Below are 27,144 nucleotides of genomic sequence, written 5' to 3'. Positions count from 1 at the left end.
AGACAAGAGATGTAAAAAAACAGTGTGACTTTGACGTCCACCTGCTGTTTCGTTTACTGTTAGGTTTAAATCCTGGAACACCGTTGCTAGGAAAACAGCCACAACTTTGGTTGTTCAATATGGCTACTCACCACCACTGAGAGGGAATGTGAGGTGATGTACGAGAGCGAGCAGGTGACTTGGAAGGTGAGCAGATACAGAAACTCTAACCAGTTGCCCCTTACTTGACCACAGGGGCACTGAGGCCAGTAAGAACTGCTGGCTTGGCTGGGTTCTGCTAACTCATCACAGGTCAAGCTGAAACCTGGGACCTTCTTGCTATGCAGCTTATTATCCAAAAGCTGCAGAAGGTCCAATATGCAGACAGGCCGGACCAAGTGGAAACCATCTCTCAACAACTTTTTTTTTGGTTTATTTACAAAATAAAAACTTTTAAACCAATAACAGATTAAACATTTACAACTACAAAAAAACAGAATGCAATACCAGATGACGGTCTGCCAAATGAGCAGTACTATTCCATTCTGAATTAATTTTATTTCAAGTGTTTGACAGTAGTTCTTAATGCAGAGTTTTGGCTCCTGTTTCATTTTGAACTGCATCACCAACTAATACATTCATACAATACCTTGGGTGGGGATAGTATAGTGAACATGACAGGCAAACGCTAAGAAAGCTAAGTAAACCTGAATGAAGGCAGTAACACAGCAAACACTGTTCCCAGATGCACCAGGATAAGGAAGCAAATTTGTTCCTGTCTGCTATAATAGTTTGCTGGCACTTGGAGTTGGAGTCAAAGCCAAGGCCAGGGACACAGCTTTACTTGTTTGGGTGAATTTTAGACAGGAACAAGATCTGCAAAACTAAGCTGGCAAATGCAATTAACTGAAGCAGCTCTTCAGAAGAGGTTTGACAGGCAAATTGGCCGCTTCTGGCCTGAAAGAATCTGTGCACATATTGAACTCGGCTTCTTTCCAAACCATGCTGCAGGTTTAGGGCTGGAGCATGGGTGAGAACATTAATGCCTTTTGTTAGACCCAGCCTGTGCAGTCAGTGCTTCAGTGATACCTCTCTACCCTCAGAGTAACCAGAAATGTACCACTCCCCTCATGGCTGGATGGTGGAACTGTGCAACTGCAGATCACTCCACAGGGCCATGTCCCAGATCAGAATCTAAACTGTGAATCATTTTAACACCATTAAAGCCAATACCTTGCATTGTACAAATAAAAATCAGAATAAAAACCAGTGATCAATTCAGTGGCTCTTGGATTATACTGATGTGTTCAGTCACAGATTGGTCACTGTTTAGAGTGGATCACACTACCAAGACTAACTAAACTTCATGCATCACCATTTACAAACCCATCCAAGTTAAAACCAACTTTGTTGTGTTTGACATTTTAACATGACAAAAAAAAATCATTGAAATTGGCCAGTGATGGTTAACACTGTGGTGCCATGTCATTATTCCCCAACCCTTGCTTCTGTCCACATTCACTCACTCACAGCTCAAAACCTAATACCATTCAATGTCAACAACTATCTGTGTGTGATTGAGGCTGTGATCTCTCTCTTCCTCCCTCTCAATACTGTATTACTTTAAGACCATGATATTAATGCTGCTGCCCTCTTTGCTGCAAGCCAAAATACATTCTGCATCACCCTGAAGCTTGAAGAAAATGAAAAGTGGAATTCTCCTTCACAAATACCAGCAGGAGTGGCGAAAGCCGAAGACTTTCTGCTCCTTGGGATTTATGGGCTATGCCGTTAATCCAAGGTTTGTTTAAGCCTCAGTTCCTCAGTCACATCCTGCATGATATAAACGAATGCTTTGTGGAGAAATATGAAAACTTGCCAAATCGAATTCATGACAACCATCAAGCTAATGAGGTTTGATCTCCTGCTAACACAATCTTGAACTGAAAAGCTGAGAGAGTAGCCAGGTATCAGAACGACCTGTTCCTCCAGTGCATGTTGAGATGGAGGAAGGAAAGAAGAGATCATGAATTTAGAGAGCGCTGCTCTCCGATTTCCAATTGTTTCTCTTCTCTGACTATACTACCCACTTGGGGATGCAGAAAGGGAACAGAGGAAGGCAGTAACTAGGTCAGTCAGTCAGCGGCTGCCAGCCTGGGAGGGGGCAAGAGGAAACATACTGCCCCTGCACTGACTCCTATGCTTCTGAATCCCATTGATTTCCTTTCCTAGGAGCTCCCATCCTTTCTGCTCAAAGACACCTTCTAATAAATGATAAATTACCTTGGATTGTACAGGGAAGAGCTGCTTTAAGTGGCCGGGCACCTCGCTGCAAACACAAGGTATTTATGAGAGCTGGAGGGTAAAAGGGAGAACCCAGTGATCTGACCTGGGTGCTGACAGGGCATTTTCAGAAGATAGCTCTTAAAATCAATCTCTGATTGGCTCATAAGGGTAAGGAGATTTTAAGAACTGGCTCAAGGAGGTCTGAGGATTTCGAGAGTAATCCCTTCCACCTGCACTAAGGGTATAACCCTAGAACTATATCAGTATTTACAATGAAAACTGAAAGGGTAATCTTAGATTTGGGGGTTGAATGTGTAGATCAGTCCTGGAACCATGCGCCTGCAACATCCAAATCAGGCACAAGATAACCCCTTCCTGTCAGTCTGAGAAAACTCACTGGTTAAGATTAGATTTGATTCTTTCCAGTGTGGAAACAGACCCTTCGGCCCAACAAGTCCACACTGACCCTCTGAAGAGTAACCCACCCAGACCTATTGCCCTCTGACTAATGTTAACTGGTAAAGGCTGGGGGCAGGGAGGGAAGCAGAGTCCCTGCTTCTGCTGCCAAGTGCACAATGCAAACGGAAAAATTATTGATGAAGCAGCCTACAGCTGAACAATCTGCTCACGTACGTGTCCTTGGGTCACCAACGGTGAATAACTACGTCACAAGACATTGAGGGTGGGGAGCACTTGTGGACCTGGGGGACAGACAGTGACAGGAAACTGGGGGAAAAGGGGCAACAAACAGCATCCAAACAGATACGGCCTGATTGATTGGAAAGCTACATTGGAATAGACAGCAATATTTTCAAACATCTATTATAGGGTTAAGAAGTTTGAGTATAAGGTTGACAATCAGTTCATATGTAGCACAATGGCTCAGGGAGAGATTATTGGTTCCTTTTGTGTCTTTTTCTGTCTAGTCACTGTCATGTTTCAGATTGAGTAAAACCCACACCCCACCTCACTGTTAAATCGAGGCTTTCCTGCAGCATTTACTTCCAAGAGATTCACAACTTCCCGCTCACTGCAAAACACAAACATACCTGGCAAGCTCTGAAAAGTGGCATTTCTCACCCGGTGAAATTAAAATCAACTTCCCATGGTCTTCGAAATAGAGCAAAGTTCGAACAAACTGAGCATAAAACTATGATCTTTGTGCTACCATTGAAAAGCGAATCAATGCCACATTGTTAAACACATAATTCACAGAATGAAAGATAGGCCCCTGTAAATGCCATCAGTTTGGGAGCAGCCACTCAACTGTGGCACCTGCCCACTTGTTTCTTTAATATATATCATTTACAATAGAAGTAACAATATTACTGATCAGGTTATGCAGGGATTGGGGTGCAAAGTACTTCCTGCAGAGTCCTTCAGTATGCCCAGGAGTCTCGCTGTCGGTTTTCACTGCCACTCAAGTTACCAGATAACTCCTCTGAGGTTTGCCGGTGACCCATGGTGACCTCGCCATTCAAACTCTTGCGACACACGGGACAGGTATCATGCTGAAACACAGTAGTGTTTGAGAATTAAACAGCGCAAATCCTAAAATAATATGGCTTCAGTTGTGAACTGCATCATGCATCTTTCACTCTAGTTTGTATTAACGCAGACTCCAGAAGGATTACAATTTACTCGACTGCCGTAATTCAGTAAACTTTTGCAGGAAACGTTTCCACTTTGATTCAAGCAATCAACCCAACAGTCAGAACTTTAAAACAAATCAAGTTACAAACAAGAGAATTCGGAGGATGGACAGATTTCCTGGAAATCCAGAGGGAATCAACTTCCCAGCCGGGAAGTGAGGAGAGAGATTCCCCAGTCAGTCTTAAGTTTCTTGTAGTCTTTGTGACTACTCCACAAGTCCCATTTCTTCACAAACACAAGTTTCACTCGGAGAATGGACTGCAGGGAAGGAGAGCAAACATGTGTAACATTTCAGTGCAAAGACTGCTAGGCAGGAGAGCTCACCAGTTCTAACCAGGGGACGATGCAGTCGCTGTGGAAGAAGTGGTTACAGGGAAGTTGTCGAACCAGTTCCTCAAGAAGATAATCCTCTTTACAAACTGGACATTCTAAACCGGAATCTACATAAAGTAAGTCAGAGATTTATAATAACACACAAGGAAAAACTTCACTTCATTCCTTACAGTTCAAAGATCTACAGTTCCCCATCATCACCTCCCTGAATTACATGTTACATCCATCCCCATGTGAAGCGTTCCATTTCAGTAACTGGTCCACACATCTGGCCATGACACAGACCTGTCTAGTCCTGGCACAGAGTATCACTTTTCTCTCCCATCCCTATTGCTTCACAGTGACTCTCCCCAGTCTACCCCTTCTCCTTTCCTAACATCGCTCCCCAACCTCCCAACACTCCCATCGCTCCCCAACCTCCCATCACTCCCATCGTTCCCCTAACATCGCTCCCCAACCTCTCACCGCTCCCCGAACATCGCTCCCCAACGTCCCATCACTCCCCGAACATCTCTCACCAACGTCCCATCATTCCCCTAACATCACTCCCCTATGTCACATCATTCCCCAACGTCCCATCACTTCCCTAACATCACTCCTCAACATCCAATCACCCACTTAACATCACTCACCAATGTCCCATGGCTCCCCAACCTCCCATCGCTCCCCAACATCGCTCACCAACCTCCCATCGCTCCCCGAACATCTCTCACCAACCTCCCATCGCTCCCCGAACATCTCTCACCAACCTCCCATCGCTCCCCGAACATCTCTCACCAACCTCCCATCGCTCCCCGAACATCGCTCCCCAACGTCCCATCGCTCCCCGAACATCGCTCCCCAACGTCCCATCGCTCCCCGAACATCTCTCACCAACCTCCCATCGCTCCCCGAACATCTCTCACCAACGTCCCATCGCTCCCCGAACATCTCTCACCAACGTCCCATCGCTCCCCAACGTCCCATCGCTCCCCGAACATCTCTCACCAACGTCCCATCACTCCCCGAACATCGCTCCCCAACGTCCCATCGCTCCCCGAACATCGCTCCCCAACGTCCCATCGCTCCCCGAACATCTCTCACTAACCTCCCATCGCTCCCCGAACATCGCTCCCCAACGTCCCATCGCTCCCCGAACATCTCTCACCAACGTCCCATCACTCCCCGAACATCGCTCCCCAACGTCCCATCGCTCCCCGAACAGCTCTCACCAACGTCCCATCACTCCCCGAACATCTCTCCCCAACGTCCCATCGCTCCCCGAACATCTCTCCCCAACGTCCCATCGCTCCCCGAACATCTCTCCCCAACGTCCCATCGCTCCCCGAACATCTCTCCCCAACGTCCCATCACTCCCCGAACATCGCTCCCCAACGTCCCATCGCTCCCCGAACATCTCTCACCAACGTCCCATCACTCCCCGAACATCGCTCCCCAACGTCCCATCACTCCCCGAACATCTCTCACCAACGTCCCATCACTCCCCGAACATCGCTCCCCAACGTCCCATCACTCCCCGAACATCGCTCCCCAACGTCCCATCGCTCCCCGAACATCTCTCACCAACGTCCCATCGCTCCCCGAACATCTCTCACCAACGTCCCATCGCTCCCCGAACATCGCTCACCAACCTCCCATCGCTCCCCAAACATCTCTCACCAACGTCCCATCGCTCCCCGAACATCGCTCCCCAACGTCCCATCGCTCCCCGAACATCTCTCACCAACATCCCATCGCTCCCCAAACATCTCTCACCAACGTCCCATCGCTCCCCGAACATCGCTCCCCAACGTCCCATCGCTCCCCGAACATCGCTCCCCAACGTCCCATCGCTCCCCAAACATCTCTCACCAACCTCCCATCACTCCCCGAACATCGCTCCCCAACGTCCCATCACTCCCCGAACATCTCTCACCAACGTCCCATCGCTCCCCGAACATCTCTCACCAACGTCCCATCACTCCCCGAACATCTCTCACCAACATCCTATCATTCCCCTAACATTGCTCTCCGACATCCCATCTTGCCCCTAACATCATTTACTCACTCTCTTGCCGCCATGTCCTCCCTAACTTCTCTTGCTAAAGCCCCCTGCTATCTCTCCCCTAGCACCCCCACCACCTACACACCCCATCAATCCTTAATCTCCAGCTCTGAACGGAGATACAGGCAGTTTTAAATAGATGTTGGTGTGCAATGCTTTCCCAATTCCTCTCGTGGAGAGAATGATTTCTTCCTCAATCTTGTCCTAAGTGGCAAGATACAATTCTCAGCTGATCCATGTCAGCAACTCAGTAGCAGTGAGCAAACAAAATAAACTTTGCAATTTCTGGAATCATTTTAACATCTGTCTCACCATTCCCCATTTCTCATTATCCCACAGCACCCTGTTCTCCTCTCCCCTTCCCACCACCAGAATACAGTTCTTTGGATCTCATTATAGAATGGGATGAAGTGACACATACCAATCTGCTCCTGTGTGATATGCACTGTCGGGAGAGCTGTGATTTTGTCTTTGTCTGCTGGAGGTGGCCCCGTGTTTTCTAGCTGTCCCAGAAGCTGTGGAAGGGAAGCAGTGCTTTGAGATCAATGATAAGGCTGGTTCCTAACAGCCTTTAACATGTTAAGGGACTTGTCCCTCTCTTCTCCAGATACTATTCTACAAGGACTCTCTGTGAGAGGGAGAATTTAACCAGGGAGAAGAAACAACACATACATGCATGTGCGCAGACATGCATATGCGCACAGACGTGCGCGCGCGCATATGCACAGACACAGACACACGCACGCGTGCATATGCAAAGACACGTGTGCATATGCACAGACAGACGCACATGCAGGCTGACACACGCACGCAGGCAGACACACGCGCACAGGCAGACACACGCGCACAGGCAGACACACGCGCACAGGCAGACACACGCATGCATACAAACAGACGTGGGCATATGCACAGGCACAGACACGCATACACAGACACACACGCACATGCACAGACACACACGCACATGCACAGACACACACGCACAGACACACACGCACATGCACAGACACACACGCACATGCACAGACACACACGCACATGCACAGACACGCGCATATGCAGACACGCATGCGCGCAGACACACAGATGCGCGCGCATATGCACAGACACACACGCATAGACAGACACAGAAACGCGCACAGACACACATAGATAGACACACAAATACACGCACACACACATGCAGACACGCGCATACGCAAAGGCGGGGAGACACGCACATACACAGACACGCCACGCCCATACATATGCATAGACACATGGGCGCACGCGCGTGCGTACACAAAGACGCGCGCGCACACAGGCACGCACATACGCACAGACACACGCACGTGCACAGACACACACACACACGCACGTGCACAGACACACGCGCATGCACAGACACACGCGCATGCACAGACACACGCACACGCACAGACACACGCACACGCACACGCACACGCACAGACACACGCACGCATACGCACAGACACACGCACGCATATGCACAGACACACGCACGCATATGCACAGACACACGCACGCATATGCACAGACACACGCACGCATATGCACAGACACACGCACGCATATGCACAGACACACACACGCATATGCACAGACACACACACGCATATGCACAGACACACACACACACGCATATGCACAGACACACACACACACGCATATGCACAGACACACACACACGCATATGCACAGACACACACACACACATATGCACAGACACACACACACACATATGCACAGACACACACACACACACGCATATGCACAGACACACGCACAGACACACACACGCACGCATATGCACAGACACACACACACACGCATATGCACAGACACACACACACACGCATATGCACAGACACACACACACACACGCATATGCACAGACACACACACACACGCATATGCACAGACACACACACACGCGCATATGCACAGACACACACACACACGCATATGCACAGACACACACACACACACGCATATGCACAGACACACACACGCGCATATACGCAGACACACACACGCGCATATGCACAGACACACACACACGCGCATATGCACAGACACACACACGCGCATATGCACAGACACACACACACGCGCATATGCATAGACACACACACACGCGCATATGCATAGACACACACACACGCGCATATGCATAGACACACACACACGCGCATATGTATAGACACACACACACACACACACACACACACACGCGCCAGCCAGGGTTAGCAGATTGAAACGATTCTCCCAGTAATTAGCCAGCTTCTCAGTGTAGCCTGGCAACTGAAACTAGAGCACACCCTGCTCCTAATGGTGCTGTATTGTGTTGGGTGACAGATTGCTCATCAATCCATCAGAGACTGTACAACCTTCTCTCAGTTCATCTTACGACCAAGCTCCTGATGGCTAACCAGACCAGCAATTGTGTCTGAACCTCTCCTTGGAGGGTGAGATGTGGAGCATAAGACCGGCCTGTTTTTACTAAGATCAGGTTTGAGCCAATATTGTCCTGTGGTGTCTCTGTGATGCCCAGCAGAGCACCTCTAAATTAATCCCTACAGTATGGAAACAGGCCATTCGGCCCAGAGTCCAAACCGCTCCTCTGAACAGCATCCCACCCCCTCTACCTTGCATGTCCAATGGCTAATCCACCGAACCTGGAGACTAGGGGCAATTTACAAATGATCTATCCATCTAACCTGCACATCTCTGGACTGTGTGAGGAAACCGGAGCACCCGGAGGAAACCCACGCAGACACGGGGAGAATGTGCAAACTCCACACAGTCAGTCACCTGAGGACAGAATCGAACCCAGGTCCCTGGTGCTGAGAGGCAGCAGTGTCAACCACTGAGTCACCTGTGTCGCCTGTTTTTCTGTGTCCATCCACAGTTCTCTGTGTTGAGGTACACAGACTACTGGTCCACCTGCAGTAGCCAAATTACAACCTAATCAGATGGAAACAGCACAGAATCTGTGAGTGTGTTCGATATAGACGTGGACGTCCAGGCAGTAATGAAAGCTTCACAGAAACAGGGAGAGGCAACGTGGATGGAACAAGATAGAAAGTCAATAACTAATAAGACAAAAGGGATCGGTGAGATGGTGAGACTGGGGAAAAGCAGGAAGCATGGGCAAGGAACATTCACCTGAAAAACTCAGGACTTACATTCCTGGGTGTTACAAACTTAACAGTCTTTAAAAAAAACTCTCAAATCTTTAGACGTTCCTCAACTGCATGAAAGCTAAAACAGAGCAACAAGCACTGGAACAGAACTGGCTGCCGTTCTCACCTGTGTAATCACTGCATCAAGTCCACTCTGTCCCCAGGCATAATCAGCAGGGTTTGAGTGTAGCATCCCGCTCCTCACAAAGGGAGAGACAGATTAGGAACATTTCACCATCACATAAAGTCATCCAACTGTTTATTACACCAAACCCTGCACTCCCACAAACAGACAGCACAGGGCCAGGTGCAAAGAGCAGCTCCCTCTGTTCAAGTCAAAGTAAAGCTTCTCTACTCTTTTAAACTGAAAGTAACCACACTCCGCCCTCACCCAACACTTCCAGGAAAGAGACAGTATGGAGTTAGATACAGAGTAAACCTCCTCCTACTATCTTAAACAGAAAGTCAAAGTTCCTTGACATTGTCTCCATCAAACACTCCCAGGACAAGGATCATACAGAGTAAAGCTCCCTCTGCACGGTCTCTACAAACACTCCCAGGATAGTTTCCACATTGGGTTAAGATACAGATAAAACTTCCTCTACTCAAACTGAAAGGAAGCTGTACATAGACTCTATCACTTTCAGTATGGGAAGTACTACACATCCAGACCATCCAAAATGGATCTGTGTTCAACACAGAGTAAAGCTCCCTTAACACTTTCCCAATCAAACATTCCCAGACAGGTACAACACAGGGTTACAGACAGAGTAAAGCTCCCTTAACACTTTCCCAATCAAACACTCCTGGACAGGTACAACACAGGGTTACAGACAGAGTAAAGATTTTTCACTCTTGAACAGAAAGTAAACTGAATGTAAAGTTCCCTCTGAACTACTCCCATCAAACTCTCCCTGGACAGGTACTGCACGGGGTTAGCTACAGAGTAAAGCTTCCTCTCCACTGTCCCCCTATCAAACCCTCCCAGGACAGGGAGGACACGGGGTTAGATACAGAGTAAAGCTTCCTCTCCACTATCCCCCTATCAAACCCTCCCAGGACAGGGAGGACACGGGGTTAGACACAGAGTAAAGCTTCCACTCCACTGTCCCCCTATCAAACCCTCCCAGGACAGGGAGGACACGGGGTTAGATACAGAGTAAAGCTTCCTCTCCACTGTCCCCCTATCAAGCCCTCCCAGGACAGGGAGGACACGGGGTTAGATACAGAGTAAAGCTTCCTCTCCACTGTCCCCCTATCAAACCCTCCCAGGACAGGGAGGACACGGGGTTAGATACAGAGTAAAGCTTCCTCTCCACTGTCCCCCTATCAAACCCTCCCAGGACAGGGAGGACACGGGGTTAGATACAGAGTAAAACTCCCTCTACACTGCCTCCATCAAAGCCTCCCAGCACGGGGTTAGATACAGAGTAGCACTGTCACTGTGCTTACATTTTTATGAAATCATTCATTTGGCTGACAGTGTTTTTGGGCTTTTCCTCTCCATTACAACCTCTTGAAAAGCACTCTCCTGAAGCAGTCCGGGTGGTGACAGTGTAAGGGAGGTAGATACATGGAAAAGGATGAATGATGTAAACTGCACTTACCAGGAGAATGTCTGCTGAGAGCCTGAGATTCCTGCGTTGAAGAGCCCAGCAAACAGCTGCTGGATTATTCTGCAGATACATAAAAGACAAGAATTATTTAGAAGCAGGGAACAAGTAGCCACATGGGGAGCACCCAAATACCCATGTCAGTATTGCACTCCTGGGACATCCCTGGAGTTTACTTTTTTGAATTTCTTTATGGGATGTGGAGGGTTTTCTGAAACAGTTTTTAGACAGGCTAACAAGGGGCAATGCCATATTGGATTTGGTACCGGGGCATGAACCAGCCAGGTGTTAGACTTGGAGGTATTTTGACGATAGTGACCGCAATTTGGTTATTTTAGAATATCAATGGGCAGAAATAGGTATATACCACAGGAAAAGAGGTATAATTGGGGGAAAGGCAATTATGATGGGATTAGGCAAAGTTTAGGATACATAGGATGGGGAAGAAAACTGTCAGAGATGGACACAGTTGAAATGTGGAGCTTATTCAAGGAACAGCTACTGCAGGTCCTTGATAAGTATATACCTATCAGGCAGGGAGGTAGTTGTCAAGAGAGGGAGCCATGGTTTACTAAAGAAGATGAAGCTCTCGTCAAGAGGAAGGCGGCAGCTTATGTGAGGATGAGGCATGAAGGCTCAGTTAGGGGGCTTGAGAGTTATAAGTTAGCCAGAAAAGATGCAAAGAGAGGGCTAAGAAGAGCCAGGAGGAAACATGAGAAGTTGTTGGGTGTTAGAATCAAGGAAAACCCCAAGACCTTCTATAGATATATCAGGAATACAGGAATTACTAGAGTAAGATTTGGGCCAATCAAAGACAGTATTGGGAGGCTGTGTGTGAAATCTGAGGACATAGGGGAAGTGCTTAATGAATACTTTTTACCAGTACTCACATTGGAAAAGGGCAGTGCTAGTGAGAATATGGAGGTACAGGCTACAAGATTAGATGGGATTGAGGTTGACAAAGCGGTGGTTTCAGCAATTTTGGAAGATTTGAAAATAGATAAGACCGTTGTGGTTCTGTTCACCGAGCTGGGAGTTTTTGTTGCAAACGTTTCGTCCCCTGTCTAGGTGACATCCTCAGTGCTTGGGAGCCTCCTGTGAAGCGCTTCTGTCATGTTTCCTCCGGCATTTATAGTGGCTTTTCTCTGCCGCTCCCGGTTGTCAGTTGCTGTCCGCTGCAGTGACCGGTATATTGGGTCTAGGTCGATGTGTTTGTTGATTGAATCTGTGGATGAGAACCATGCCTCTAGGAATTCCCTGGCTGTTCTCTGTTTGGCTTGCGCTATAATAGTGGTGTTGTCCCAGTCGAATTATGTTGTTTGTCATCTGTGTGTGTGGCTACTAAGGATAGCTAATCGTGTCGTCTCGTGGCTAGTTGGTGTTCGTGGATGCGGGTTGTTAGCTGTCTTCCTGTTTGTCCTATGTAGTGTTTTGTGCAGTCCTTGCATGGGATTTTGTACACTACATTGGTTTTGTTCATGACCTTGCATCGTCCACAGATTCTATCAACAAAGACATCGACCTGGACCCAATATACCGGCTACAGCAGCGGACAGCAACTGACAACCGGAAGCAGCAGAGACAAACCACTATAAATGCCAAAGGAAACATGACAGAAACTCCTAGCTCGGCGAACAGAACCACAACAATGAGCACCCAAGATACAAATCTTCTCCCAAACTTTGAATAGATAAGACCCCTGGACCAGATGGGATTTATCCTGGGAAGCCAGGGAGGAGACTGCAGAGGCTTTGGCTTTGATCTTTATGTCGTCGTTGTCAACAGGAGCAGTGCCAGAAGACTGGAGGATAGCAAATGTGGTTCCCCTGTTCAAGAAGGGGAGTCGGGACAACTCTGGTGATTATAGACCTGTGAGCCTTACTTCGGTTGTGAGTGCGGCGTTATAAGAGTAAGGATTTATAATCATCTAGAAAGGAATAATTTGATTAGGGATAGTCAATATGTTTTTGTGAAAGGTAGGCTGTGCCTCACTAACCTTGTTGAGTTCTTTGAGAAGATGACCAAACAGATGGATGAGGATAAAGCAGTTGATGTGGTGTATATGGCCTTCAGTAAGGTGTTTGAAAAGGTTCCTCAGAGAAGGCTATTGTACAAAATACAGAGTTTTGGGATTGAGGGTGATTTAGTGGTTTGGATCAGAAATTGGCTAGCTGTAAGAAGACAGAGGGTGGTGGCTGATGGGAAATGTTCATTCTGGTGCTCAGTGACCAGTAGTGTACTGCAAGGATCTGTTTTGGGGCCACTGCTGTTTGTCATTTTTATAAATGGTCTGGAGGTGGGCAGTAAATTTGCAGATGACACTAAGGTAGGCAGAGTTGTGGATAGTGCCAAAGGATGTTGTGGGTTACAGAGACACATAGATAAGATGCAGAGCTGCGCTGAGAAGTGGCAAATGGAGTTTGATGCAGAAAAGTGTGAGGTAGTTCTCTTTGAAAGAAGTAACAGGAATGCAGAGTACTGGGCTAATGGTAACATTCTTGGCAGTGTAGATGATCAGAGAGACCTGATTGTCCAGGTGCATAAATCCCTGAGAGTTGCCACCCAGGTTGATAGGGTTGTTAAGGAGGCATACGGTGTGTTGCCGTTTATCGGTAGGGGGCTTGAGTTTCAGAGCTACAAGGTCATGCTTCAGCTGTACAAGACACTGATTAAGGCCGCGCCTGGAGTATTGTGTACAGTTCTGGTCACCGCATCATAGGAAGGTTGCGGAAACTTTGGAAAAGCTTCAGAGGAGATTTCCTAGGATGTTGCCTGGTATGGGAGGAATGTCTTACAAGGAAAGGCTGAGGGAAGTGAGGCTGTTTTCATTGGAGAGAAGGTTGAGACATGACTCATTCGGGTGTATAAGATAATCAGAGGGTAGGATAGGGTGGACAGTGAGAGCCTTTTTCCTCGGATGGTGATGGCGAGCACAAGGGGACATAGCTTTAAATTGAGGGGTGAGAGATTTAGGGCAGATATCAGAGGTAGTTTCTTCACTCAGAGTAGTAGGGGCGTGGAACGGCCTGCCTGCAACAGTAGTAGACTTGCCGATGTTAAGGGCATTAGATATACATATGCATAATAATGGAACGGTATAGGTTAGACAGGCATCAGATTAATATCACTGGCCGACGCAACACCGAGAGCCGAAGGGCGTGTACTGCGCTGTAACATTCCATGTTCTGTGAGGGTGCTGCTGGCTGGACCAGCTTCCATTGCCCTGCACTAATTGCTCTGGAGAAAGCCCTGCAGAGCTGCTTTCTCAAACAGCTGTGGTGCTTGGGATGCAGGAGCACTGACAATACAACCAGGGAAGGAAGCCCAGGATATGGACCCAGCAACACCGAAGGGACCATAATATATTTCCAAGTCAGGACACGATGTGGCTCAGAGGGACTGGTGATCCCATGTATCTGCTGCCCTCATCCTTCTAGATGGAAGTGGTCATGGATTTGGAAGGTGCTGTCTGAGGATCTTTGATGAACGTCTGCAGTGCACCTTGTGAGTGGTACACACTGTTGCTACTCTGCAATGATGATAGAGGGAGTGAAGGCTGAAGGTGGTGGATGTAATGCTAATCAAGTGGGCTGCTTTTTTTGTGGATGATGTCAAGCTTCTAGTGTTATTCTTGGAGCTGCACTCATCCAGGCAAGCAAGAAGTATTTGATTACACTCTGACTTGTGCTTGTGAGTGGCAGGTAGGTTCGGGGGAGTCAGGTGGAGTTACTTGCTGCAGGATTTCCCGCCTTTGACCTGCTATTGTAGCCACGGTATTATATGACCCATTCAGTTGAATTTCTGGTCACCGACAGCCACCCAGAATGTTGATAGAATCTCTACATTGCAGATAGAAATCATTCGGCCCCATGAATTCTGCACCGACCCACCAAACAGCGTCCCACCCTATCCCGCTAACCTCACAGTTAATCCACCTAGCCTGTACTCTACAGGGGAATTTAGCATAGCCAAATCCATCTACCTTGTACATCTTTGGACAGTGGGAAGAAACCAGAGCACCCAGAGGAAACTCACGCAGACACAGGGAGAACTACCTAACTCCACACAGTTACCCAAGGCTGGAACTGAACCCGAGTCCCTGGCACTGTAAGGTAGCAGTGCTGACCACTGTTATACCATGCTGCCCCAGTGATAGTGGGGGACTCACTGATGGAAATGCCATTGAATGCCAAAGGTTGATGGTTAGATTTTCTCTCATTGGTGATAATCATGCCTGACACTTCTTTGGCATGAATATGATTTGCCACCCATCAGTCCAAATGTTGTTCAGGTCTTGCTGTGTTTGGGCAGAGTCCGTTTCACTGGCAGGGAAGGGTCGTTTCTCCCTGCCCCAGGAAGTAGTTACTATGTTGCAGGCAGGCACTAGCTCAGGGACCTGGGTTAGGGCTGTGGGGTCAAATATTCAATCACGACTCCTGCTCTTGATCACAATCAGGCACAGTTGCTGATTTTCACCAAGTAAAGGATGGATTGTGGCTGCAATGTTCGCTGCTTCAGATCACACGTGCAGTGAGGATGGACAGCAGTAAACCCTGCTGGGGAGAGTCAGCCCTTGGGCAAACGGACGATCAGCCTCAATGCAGACAGTAAGTGGAAGAAAACTGATCACTTCGCCCTACTGGCCTTCACTCATAACAGCAAACACAGCTTGTGTAAAATACCACGTACACTGGAACGTGAACATGACTGGGAGAGACTGAACAAGAAAATATTAAGAGTCAAGACAGAACAAAAGGAGTCCAGCTAACCCAGCTAGTGGTTTACTGACTGACATACCCTTCAATGGCTGGAGACCTCTCTGGGCGTGACGCTCCACGGGCACGATACCTTCTGGCCATTGGTAACCTCGTGTGTCGGCTGGGACCCCAGATATCATTCTGCTGGCTTCCTCGTTCCAGCTCCCCACCATCGTGATCTAGAGAGGTACCACTGCGCAAGGGTCTCCCATCAACAAACAGGAAGGTCTGGTCCAGATTCAGGAAGGTGCGATCCCATAGCTGCACAACAGAAACGGAACTGTAACAGGGGGATCTGATGAAATACATTCCCCACCAGCTCACCAATGGTTAGACCATCAGGCCATGTGACAGTTCTCCAGAGTGAGGAGTCAGCCAGTGATCCCACCCCCACCTCAGGATCGTGCATTGATGATCCTTGCTGAAACGGGAAACATTACTGAACTGAGCTGAGCTGTGATATTTCACACGATGCACTCCATCTCTACAATAACTGGGATTGATGGTAAACCTGAAACCATCACAGGACACACCACAGGAACATCCCCTGCCAGTCTCACACTCTATAACATTTCAATTACTCAGCTACTGACTAACCTCGGCAAACTGTGTGGCGGAATCATCATCAAGACCGTTTGTTCCATTGTCCAAGAAACTGCAGAGACACAAGGAGAGTACATAGGCCCAATGAGAATGTCTTCCCATAGTCATCAGATATATCTCGCATCAACACAGTCTGTCTCAGTAGGCCCTTCAACAGTTGTCAAGGCTCCACCTACCTTGTTTCGTCTGTGACTTCCTCTATAAAGCCGGACTCACATCGAGGACAGGTGTACTCCTGGAAGACAATAAACTAGGCACATGAAAAGCAGCCTGACAACAACATGAACACAACGACAATGGGGAGGTTTCTAGAGAAGTAAGGAGAGAGTTCTATCCCCAGAATGTGTACCAGAATTGGGAGGCTATGTCCTCTGGTCCTAACTGGTGTAAAGATTTTCTCCATGTCCACTCTATCCAAGCCTCTCGATATTGGGTGAGTTTCAATCAGATCTCCCTCATCCTTCCAAACTCCAATGAGTCCAGACACAGAGTCCACAATGATTAGCCTTTTCTTCTCTGGATCATACTTGTAAACTTCCTCTTGAGCCCCACTGATGCCAGCACATGGTTATTTAGATATAGGGCCGAAAACTGCTCACAATTACCTGAACTGGGCGGCACGGTGGCTCAGTGGTTAGCACTGCTGCCTCACAGCGCCAGAGACCCGGGTTCAATTCCCAACTCAGGCGGCTGACTGTGTGGAGTTTGCACATTCTCCCCGTGTATGCGTGGGTTTCCTCCGGGTGCTCCAGTTTCCTCCCACAGTCCAAAGATGTGCGGGTCAGGTGAATTGGCCATGCTAAATTGCCCGTAGTGTTAGGTAAGGGATAAATGTAGGGGAATGGGTGGGTTGCGCTTCGGTGGGTCGGTGTGGACTTGTTGGGCCAAAGGGCCTGTTTCCACACTAAGTCTAATCTAAAAAACAATCTAACTTGGATGCTAGTTTGTTCAGGATTCCCAAATCCTTTGTGCTATAGCTTTTTGCAGACCTTCTCAATTTAAATACTGATCAGCTCCTCTGTCTCATCAACCTGATTGAGTTTTTGAAGAAAGGTGGTAAGGACAAGTCAGGGAACTGGTGAGACCGGTGAGCCCGACATCGGTGGTGGGCAAGTTGTTGGAGGGAATCCTAAGGGACAGGAGGTACATGTATTTGAGTTAAGAGTGTGGTGCTGGAAAAGCACAGCAGGTCAGGCAGCGTCCAAGGAGCAGGAAAATCATCCGGCTTTTTCCCGAAACGTCAATTTTCCTGCTCCTCAGATGCTGCCTGACCTGCCGTGCTTTTCCAGCATCACACTCTTGACCCTAATCTCCAGCATCAGCAGTACTCACTTGTTCCCTGTACATGCAATTAGAAAGACAAAGACTGATTAGTCAACATGGCTTTGTGCGTGGGAAATCACGTCTCACAAACTTGATTGAGTTTTTCAAAGTAAAAACAAAGAGGATCGATGAGGGCAGAGTGGTAGACGTGATCTATATGGACTTCAGTAAGGTGTTCGACAAGGTTCCCCATGGAAGACTGATTAGCAAGGTTAGATCTCATGGAATACAGGGAGAACTCGCCATTTGGATACAGAACTGGCTCAAAGGTAGAAGACAGAGGGTGGTGGTGGAGGGTTGCTTTTCAAACTGGAGGCCTGTGACCAGTGGAGTGCCACAAGGATCGGTGCTGGGTCCTCTACTTTTCATCATTTATGCAAATGATTTGGATGTGAGAATAAGAGGTATAAATTTGTAAGTTTTCAGATAACATCAAAATTGGAGGTGTAGTGGACAGCAAAGAAGTTTATCTCAGATTACAACAGGACCTTGATCAGATGGGCCATTGGGCTGAGAAGTGGCAGATGGAGTTTAATTCAGATAAATGCGAGGTGCTGCATTTTGGGAAAGCAAATCTTAGCAGTATTTATACACTTAATGGTAAGGTCCTAGGGAGTGTTGCTGAACAAAGAGACCTTGGAGTGCAGGTTCATAGATCCTTGAAAGTGGAGTCGCAGGTAGATAGGATAGTGAAGAAGGTGTTTGGTATGCTTTCCTTTATTGGTCAGAGTATTGAGTACAGCAGTTGGGAGTCATGTTGCGGCTGTACAGGACATTGGTTAGGCCACTGTTGGAATATTGCGTGCAATTCTGGTCTCCTTCCTATTGGAAGGATGTTGTGAAACTTGACAGGGTTCAGAAAAGATTTACAAGGACATTACCAGGATTAGAGGATTTCAGCGACACAGAAAAGCTGAATGGGCTGGGGCTATTTTCCCTGCAGCATCAGAGGCCAAGGGGTGACCTTATAGAGGTTTATAAAATCATAAGGGACATGGATAGGGTATACAGACAAGGTCTTTGCCCTGGGGCAAGGGAGTCCAGGACTAGAGGGCATAGGTTTAGGCTGAGTGGGTGAAAGTTTGAGGGAGACCTAAGGGCAATGTTTTCATACAGAAGGTGGTGCATGTGTGGAATGCACTGCCAGAGGAAGTGGAGGAGACTGGTACTATTACAGCATTTAAAAGGCATCTGAATAGGAAGGGTTTGGAGGGATATGGGCCGGGTGCTGGCAAGGATGGAGTACAGGAGTTGGGAGGTCATGTTGCGGCTGTACAGGACATTGGTTAGGCCACTGTTGGAATATAGCGTGCAATTCTGGTCTCCTTCCTATCAGAAAGATGTTGTGAAACTTGAAAGGGTTCAGAAAAGATTTACAAGGATGTTGCCAGGGTTGGAGGATTTGAGATACAGGGAGAGGCTGAACAGGCTGGGGCTGTTTTCCCTGGAGCGTCGGAGGCTGAGGGGTGACCTTATAGAAGTTCATAAAATCATAAGGGACATGGATAGGGTATATAGACAAGGTCTTTTCTCTGGGGTTGGGGAGTCCAGAACTAGAGGGCATAGGTTTAGGGTGAGAGGGGAAAGATATAAAAGAGACCTAAGGGGCAACCTTTTCACGCAGAGGGTGGTGCGTGTCTGGAATGAGCTGCCAGAGGAAGTGGTGGAGGCTGGTACAGTTGCAACATTTAAGAGGCATTTGGATGGGTATATGAGTAGGAAGGGTTTGGAGGGATATGGGCTGGGTGCTGGCAGGTGGGACTAGATTAGGTTAGAATATCTAGTCGGCATGGACGGGTTGGACCGAAGGGTCTGTTTCCATGCTGTACATCTCTATGACTCTATGAAATGGGACTACATTGGGTTGAGATATCTGGTCAACATGGACGGGTTGGACCAAAGGATATGTTTCCATGCTGTACATCTCTATGACTATTCTTCCTGCCAAAGATATAACCTCACACCCCCCACATGATATTCCCTCTGCCAAGTTTTCTCCCTCTCATTGAACCTGTCTACGTTCCCACTGTTGGTTTTTTGCATCAACCTTACCAAGCCCCTTCCCACCTCTTTTTGTACTATCTGCAAACTTGGCCACGGTCACTTCTCTCAGCCAAGTCACTCTTATTTATTGTAAATAATTGTGGACCCAGCAATGATCCCGGTGGCACTCCAGGAGTTACCGGGTACCATTCTGAAAATGACCCCTTTCATCCAGAGTCACGGATTTCACAACCAATGGATCAGTCTGAAGCTCTGCCGTCCTGCTCCACCCAGTTGTGAACACTGGTGAGCAATTAACAACTCATTGGAGGAGGTGGCTCTCCATCTTCAATGATGGGGGTGCCCAGCACATCAGTGATGATTGGGCTGATATTGGACAGGCTAACATACTCAGGATGTGGGTTCGAATCCCACCATAGCAGATGGCGAAATTTAAATTTAATAAAAATCTGGACTAAAATGCTGGTGTAATGGTAACCATCATCAACTGTCACAAAAACCCATCTGGTTTACTGAAGTCTTTTTGGAAAGGAATTCCACTCTGGCCTATATGTGATTCCAGAGCCACAGCAATGTGACTGAGTCTGAAACACCCTTGAGGTAATTTGGGAAGGTTAATAAATACTGGCTTAGACACTGACACCCACAAAGCACCCACAAATCAAATAAAATGAAGCCTTGGCAATAATCTTCAGCTACTTCATCAATGACCTTTCCTCCAGCATAAGGTTGGAAGTGGGAATGTTTGCCAATGGGTGCACCACATTCAGCATCATTCACAACTCCTCAGATACTGGAACAATCCATGTTCAAATGGAAGAAGATCTGGATAATATCTGAGCTTGTGTTGACAGGTTGCAAGCAACATTCATGTTACACAAATGCCAGATAATGACCCTCTCAAGTAAGAGTTCATCAATTCACAACCTCGACATTCAATGACATCACCATCACTGAATGCCCCACAGTCAACATCTTGGGGATATCACTGACCAGAAACTGAATTGGAGAAGCAGTCTAAGTATTGAAGCTATAAGAGCAGGGGAGAGGTTAGAAATCCTCTACCAAGTAAAACACCTCTTGACACCCCAAAATCTGTCCACTACCTCCAAGGCACAATGCAGGAGTATGATGGAATCTCCCCACTCTCCTGGATGAGTACAGCTCCAATAACACAAGAAGCTTGACACCATCCAGGACAAAGCAGCATTTCTGACTGGGACTATGTTCACAAGCATCCACTCTGGCCACCAGAAGCTAGCAGGAGTGTGTACAAGATGCACTGCAAGTATTCAAAGATCCTTAGACAATGCCTTCCAAACCCATCACCACTTCCCATTGAGAAGGACAAGGGTAGCAGATGTATAGGAATACCACCACCCACAAGCCACACACCATCCTGACTTGACAATATACCACTATTTCTTCACTGTCACTGAGTCAAAATGCTGGAACTCCCTTCCTGAGAACATGACAGGTTAACCTACGGCACATGGACTGTTGCAATTCAAGATGGAATTCACCACCACCTTCTAGAAACACAAAGTGCATCAAACAAGGACCACAGCCAGACCAATGCTGCAGATGCATATTTATATTTGCAGACCATTTACAGAAAAACCAGAAATGATGGAACTTTTGGATAGTTTATGGTTTGAAAATGTTTTTTGACCCTGAGATTTCCTGGAAATGAAATCAGTGATTTTATGGTGTGCTGTGCTTTGTCTGCTGTTTTCTTCAAAGTCACTTGCCTTCTGAAAAGAGCAAAGTTGTGAAGGTCATGAGAGATGGTTTATGACCTTTGCTGGGAAAAAACTGAACTTTGAGAAGACTGTGGGAATTTTCTGCTAGTGGTAGCTTATCAACTCTTAGTTTTCTGTTTTTCAGATTGAAGCCAGAAGCTGAAAGTCTCTCCTCACTTCTCTCAGCAGAATTTGCCTTGTGACCCCTTATAAAGCTTCTCAAAGCAGCATTCCTGACTGGGACTATGTCCACAAGCATCCACTCCGGCCACCAGAAGCTAGCAGGAGTGTGTACAACATGCACTGCAGGTATTCGAAGATCCTTAGACAATGCCTTCCAAATAGATCACCACTTCCCATTGAGAAGGACATGGGTAGCTGATATAAACCCTAGGAGGCTAAACTATGACCAGTTTCCAAAGATTTGGATCTACTTTGATTTCAAACTGATGTGAAGATCTTCTTTCAGATAACAGCTGACTCCAACTTGATTTCATAATCAGGAAACTGAGTGGTAATTACTAAATCTTGGGGGGAGAGGGGTTACTGAGGGACAGTGAGAGGGAGCTGGGGTGAGGGGGGTTACTGAGTGACAGTGAGAGGGAGCTGGGGGGGAGAGGGGTTACTGAGTGACAGTGTGAGGGAGCTGGATTAACATCGGTAAAGATACAGTCAGTAACACAGGGCCCTGGGGGGGGACAGGGATTACTGAGTGACAGTGAGAGGGAGCTGGATTAACATCGGTAAAGATACAGTCAGTAACACAGGGCTCTGGGGGGACAGGGGTTACTGAGTGACAGTGTGAGGGAGCTGGATTAACATCAGTAAAGATACAGTCAGTAACACAGGGAGCTGGGGGGACAGGGGTTACTGAGTGACAGAGAGAGGGAGCTGGATTAATATCAGTAGGGATACAGTCAGTAACACAGGGAGCTGGGAGAAGAGGGGTCACTGAGTGACAGTGTGAAGGAGCTGGATTAACATCAGTAAAGATACAGTCAGTAACACAGGGCCCTGGGGGGACAGGGGTTACTGAGTGACAGTGAGGGGGAGCTGGATTAACATCAGTAAAGATACAGTCAGTAACACAGGGTGCTGGGGGGACAGGGGTCACTGAGTGACAGTGTGAAGGATCTGGATTAACATCAGTAAAGATACAGTCAGTAACACAGGGCACTGGGGTAGGAGAGGGGTTACTGACTGACAATGTGAGGGAACTGGATTAACATCAGCCAGAGACACACAGTCAGTAACAGAGGGCACTGGAGGGGGAAGATGGGTTACTGAGTGACAGTGAGAGGGAGCTAGAGTAACATCAGTAAAGATACAGTCAATAACACAGGGCACTAAGGGAGGGAGAGGGGTTACTGAGTGACAGTGTGAGGGAGCTGGATTAACATCAGTAAAGATACAGTCAGTAACACAGGGAGCTGGGGGGGACAGGGGTTACTGAGTGACAGTTGGAGGGATCTGGATTAACATCAGCCAGAGATACACAGTCAGTAACAGAGGGCACTGAGGTAGGCAAGGGGTTACTGAGTGACAGTGTGAGGGAGCTGGATTAATATCGGTAAAGATACAGTCAGTAACACAGGGAGCTGGGGGGACAGGGGTTACTGAGTGACAGTGTGAGGGAGCTGGATTAACATCAGTAAAGATACAGTCAGTAACACAGGGCCCTGGGGGGACAGGGGTTACTGAGTGACAGTGAGGGGGAGCTGGATTAACATCAGTAAAGATACAGTCAGTAACACAGGGTGCTGGGGTAGGAGAGGGGTTACTGACTGACAATGTGAGGGAGCTGGATTAACATCAGCCAGAGATACACAGTCAGTAACAGAGGGCACTGGGGTAGGAGAGGGGTTACTGAGTGACAGTGTGAGGAAGCAGGACTAACATCATTTAAGATACAGTCAGTAACACTGGGTGCTGGGGGGACAGGGGTTACTGAGTGACAGTGTGAGGGAGCTGGATTAACATCAGTAAAGATACAGTCAGTAACACAGGGTGCTGGGGTAGGAGAGGGGTTACTGACTGACAATGTGAGGGAGCTGGATTAACATCAGCCAGAGATACACAGTCAGTAACAGAGGGCACTGGGGTAGGAGAGGGGTTACTGAGTGACAGTGTGAGGAAGCAGGACTAACATCATTTAAGATACAGTCAGTAACACAGGGAGCTGGGGGGAGAGGGGTTACTGAGTGACAGTGTGAGGGAGCTGGATTAACATCAATATGGATACAGTCAGTAACACAGGGCCCTGGGAGGGGAGAGGGGTTACTGAGTGACAGTGTGAGGGAGCTGGATTAACATCAGTATGGATACAGTCAGTAACACAGGGCCCTGGGAGGGGAGAGGGGTTACTGAGTGACAGTGTGAGGGAGCTGGATTAACATCAGTATGGATACAGTCAGTAACACAGGGCCCTGGGAGGGGAGAGGGGTTACTGAGTGACAGTGTGAGGGAGCTGGATTAACATCAGTAAAGACTCAGTCAGTAACACAGGGAGCTGGGGGGACATGGGTTACTGAGGGACAGTGAGAGGGAGCTGGGGGGAGGGAGGTTACTGAGTGACAGTGAGAGGGAGCTGGGGGGAGGGAGGTTACTGAGTGACAGTGAGAGGGAGCTGGGGGAGGGGGGTTACTGAGTGACAGTGAGAGGGAGCTGGAGTAACATCAGTAGGGATACAGTCAGTAATACAGGGAGCTGGGGGGGAAGAGGGGTTACTGAGTGACAGTGAGAGGGAGCTGGGGGGAGGGGGGTTACTGAGTGACAGTGAGAGGGAGCTGGAGTAACATCAGTAGGGATACAGTCAGTAATACAGGGAGCTGGGGGGGGAGAGGGGTTACTGAGTGACAGTGTGAGGGAGCTGGATTAACATCGGTAAAGATACAGTCAGTAACACAGGGTGCTGGGGGGACAGGGGTTACTGAGTGACAGTGAGAGGGAGCTGGATTAACATCAGTAAAGATACAGTCAGTAACACAGGGTGCTGGGGGGACAGGGGTTACTGAGTGACAGTGAGAGGGAGCTGGATTAACATCAGTAAAGATACAGTCAGTAACACAGGGTGCTGGGGGGACAGGGGTTACTGAGTGACAGTGAGAGGGAGCTGGATTAACATCAGTAGGGATACAGTCAGTAACACAGGGCCCTGGGGGGGAGAGGGGTTACTGAGTGACAGTGTGAGGGAGCTGGATTAACATCAGTAAAGATACAGTCAGTAACACAGGGCCCTGGGGGAGAGGGGTTACTGAGTGACAGTGTGAGGGAGCTGGATTAACATCAGTAGGGATACAGTCAGTAACACAGGGCCCTGGGGGGGAGAGGGGTTACTGAGTGACAGTGTGAGGGAGCTGGATTAACATCAGTAGGGATACAGTCAGTAACACAGGGCTCTGGGGAGGAGAGCCTCTTTTTTATTTACCCATTGGATGTGAGCATTGTGGACTCAGTCAAAATTTATTGCCAATCCTTAATAGCCCTTGAGAAGTGGTGGTGAGCTGTCTTCTTAAACGCTGCAGTTCCTATGTTATAGGTCGACCCACAATGCTGTTACAGAGGGTGTTCCAGGATTTTGACCCAGTGACACCAAAGAAATAATGATATATTTCCAAGCTGGGATGGTGAGTGGCTTGGAGGGAGCTTGCAGATGGTAGTGCTTTCCTCAGGGAGTCGGGAGGTGAGTTGCTCACCAAAGTATTCCTCGCTTCTGACCTGCACTTTTAGCCGCTGTGTTATATGGCAAGTCCAGTTCAGTTTCTGGCCAATGGTAACCCCCAGGATATTGACATTTGGGGATTCAGTGATGACATTGCCACAATAACATTGTCTCTTATTGCCTGATATTTGTGTGGCGTGAATGTTACTTCCCACTTGTCAGCCCCGACCTGAATATTGTCCAGGTCTTGTTGCATTTGGACATGGACTGCTTCAGTATCTGAGGAGTTGCAAATGTACAGTGCTCAGAACTAATTAGTGAGTGTTCCCACTTCTGACCTTATGAATGGAAGGTCACTGATGAAGTCACTGAAGATGGTTGGGCCTAGGACACTACCCTGAGGAAATGTTACTGAGTGACAGTGTGAGGGAGCTGAATTAGTATCAATACAGATAGCGTCAGTAACATTGAGCCCTGGGGAAGAGGGAGGTGGACTAATATCAGTAGAAATACAATCGGTAACACAGGACACTGGGAAGGAGGGGGGTTGCTGAGTGACAGCGTGAGGGAGTTGGATTGATAACAGAAGAGATGCAGTCAGTAATATGGGCATGGGGGAGTGGCATTACTGGTTGACAATGTGAAGGAACTGTTGACATCAAAAGAGATGGTCAAAAAGTAGAATTTTAAGAGAATATCAATTTGATAAAGTTGTTATTAATTCAGCTCATTCATATTTTACATTCAGAATTGCAATCCTATCCACATTCCATCAGCATGACTGTTTGAAACAACCCAAGTATTTAACCAGGCTTGATTCCTGAAGAAGGACTTATGCCCGAAACGTCGACTCTCCTGCTCTTTGGATGCTGCCTGACCTGCTGCGCTTTTCCAGCAACACATTTTCAGCTCTGATCTCCAGCATCTGCAGTCCTCACTTCCTCCTCCACAATACAATCACCAACTTTGCACAATTATTCAGACCGCGTATGAGCTGCTCTCTGAAATCTGACATATATATTGAACTGCAAGGGTCACACTCAACATAACCATTAATTTCAACCATTGTAAAAGCAAGTGCAACTCTGAGCCCAATGTCTGAACACAACATAATTCACCAGAGGCAAGGCTTGGCTAGGAATGGCCATGCAAGAGGAAGAAAACGCTAATGTATTCAGGGACCATCACCTCTGGATAGGGGGGAGATGGGAGATAGGAGATGGAAGTTTACATGGAGATAGTCAGCATGAGATTGGGGCATTTCATCTCCATGGTGACCATGGGATGGGGAGTCTCCTAGATGACCATGGCAGGTGGTTGGAGGTGGGGGAGACACTGTCCATAGTGCCCATGGGGATGGGGGAAGAACGGTCTCCATGGCGACCGTGGGGATGTGGGAGAACAGTCTCCATGGTGACCATGGGGGGGGGTGTGTGAACAGTCTCCATGGTGACCATGGGGATGGGGGGAGAACAGTTTCCATGGTGACCATGGGGGGGGGGGTGTGAACAGTCTCCATGGTGACCATGGGGGGGGGTGTGAACAGTCTCCATGGTGACCATGGGGAGGGGGGTGTGAACAGTCTCCATGGTGACCATGGGGGGGGGGGTGATGTTGGAGATTGTGCGGAGCCCACACTCCCGGGGCTGGGGCTGTGTGACGGTGAGCCCTTCCCCCGGGGGAGCAGCAGCGGGTTTCCTGCAGCACGGGGATGGAGGCGGTGAGGGTGAGTGTGCACTGGGCCCAGGGCCCTGTCTTACCGGCAGCTTGGGGCACACCTCTCCCTTGCAGCAGTGACAGAAGAAACGAAGCGGAGAAACAGCCGCCGCCGCCTCCGCCATCTTACCCGCTGACGTCAGCGCCCTCCCGGAAGCCCACGAGCCACCCGGAAGTGGACCCGCTCGGGCTTGGGAGCGTGAGGGGCGCGCCGCCATCTTGGTGCGGGGCAGGAACCGGATGTT

General features: G+C 48.2%; 1 protein-coding gene across 1 annotated transcript; it reads right to left on the bottom strand.

Annotated features, from left to right (window-relative positions):
- Positions 1-522: 522 nt before the first annotated feature.
- On the bottom strand, positions 523-27,132 carry rnf115a (ring finger protein 115a). Its single transcript, XM_060820848.1, has 9 exons — positions 26,944-27,132; positions 16,630-16,688; positions 16,448-16,505; positions 15,891-16,111; positions 11,088-11,156; positions 9,608-9,680; positions 6,717-6,810; positions 4,243-4,358; positions 523-3,776 (listed from the first exon to the last, which is right to left on the bottom strand). The coding sequence occupies exons 1-9, from the start codon at positions 27,115-27,117 to the stop codon at positions 3,645-3,647; spliced, it is 996 nt and encodes a 331-aa protein (XP_060676831.1). The 5' UTR covers positions 27,118-27,132; the 3' UTR covers positions 523-3,644.
- Between the last annotated feature and the right edge of the window lie 12 nt (positions 27,133-27,144).

The sequence above is a fragment of the Hemiscyllium ocellatum genome, chromosome 50 (assembly GCF_020745735.1).
Source record: "Hemiscyllium ocellatum isolate sHemOce1 chromosome 50, sHemOce1.pat.X.cur, whole genome shotgun sequence".
In the NCBI taxonomy this organism is placed as follows: domain Eukaryota; kingdom Metazoa; phylum Chordata; class Chondrichthyes; order Orectolobiformes; family Hemiscylliidae; genus Hemiscyllium; species Hemiscyllium ocellatum.
This window is presented reverse-complemented; position numbering and strand designations above follow the sequence as displayed.

Coding starts and splice junctions, on each gene's coding strand:
- rnf115a (XM_060820848.1), bottom strand. CDS start 27,117: ATGGCGGCGCGCCCCTCACGCTCCCAAGCCCGAGCGGGTCCACTTCCG. Junction 16,506..16,629: donor GAAGTCACAGACGAAACAAG/GTAGGTGGAGCC, acceptor GTGTCTCTGCAG/TTTCTTGGACAATGGAACAA. Junction 9,681..11,087: donor TCTCAGCAGACATTCTCCTG/GTAAGTGCAGTT, acceptor TCCCTTTGTGAG/GAGCGGGATGCTACACTCAA.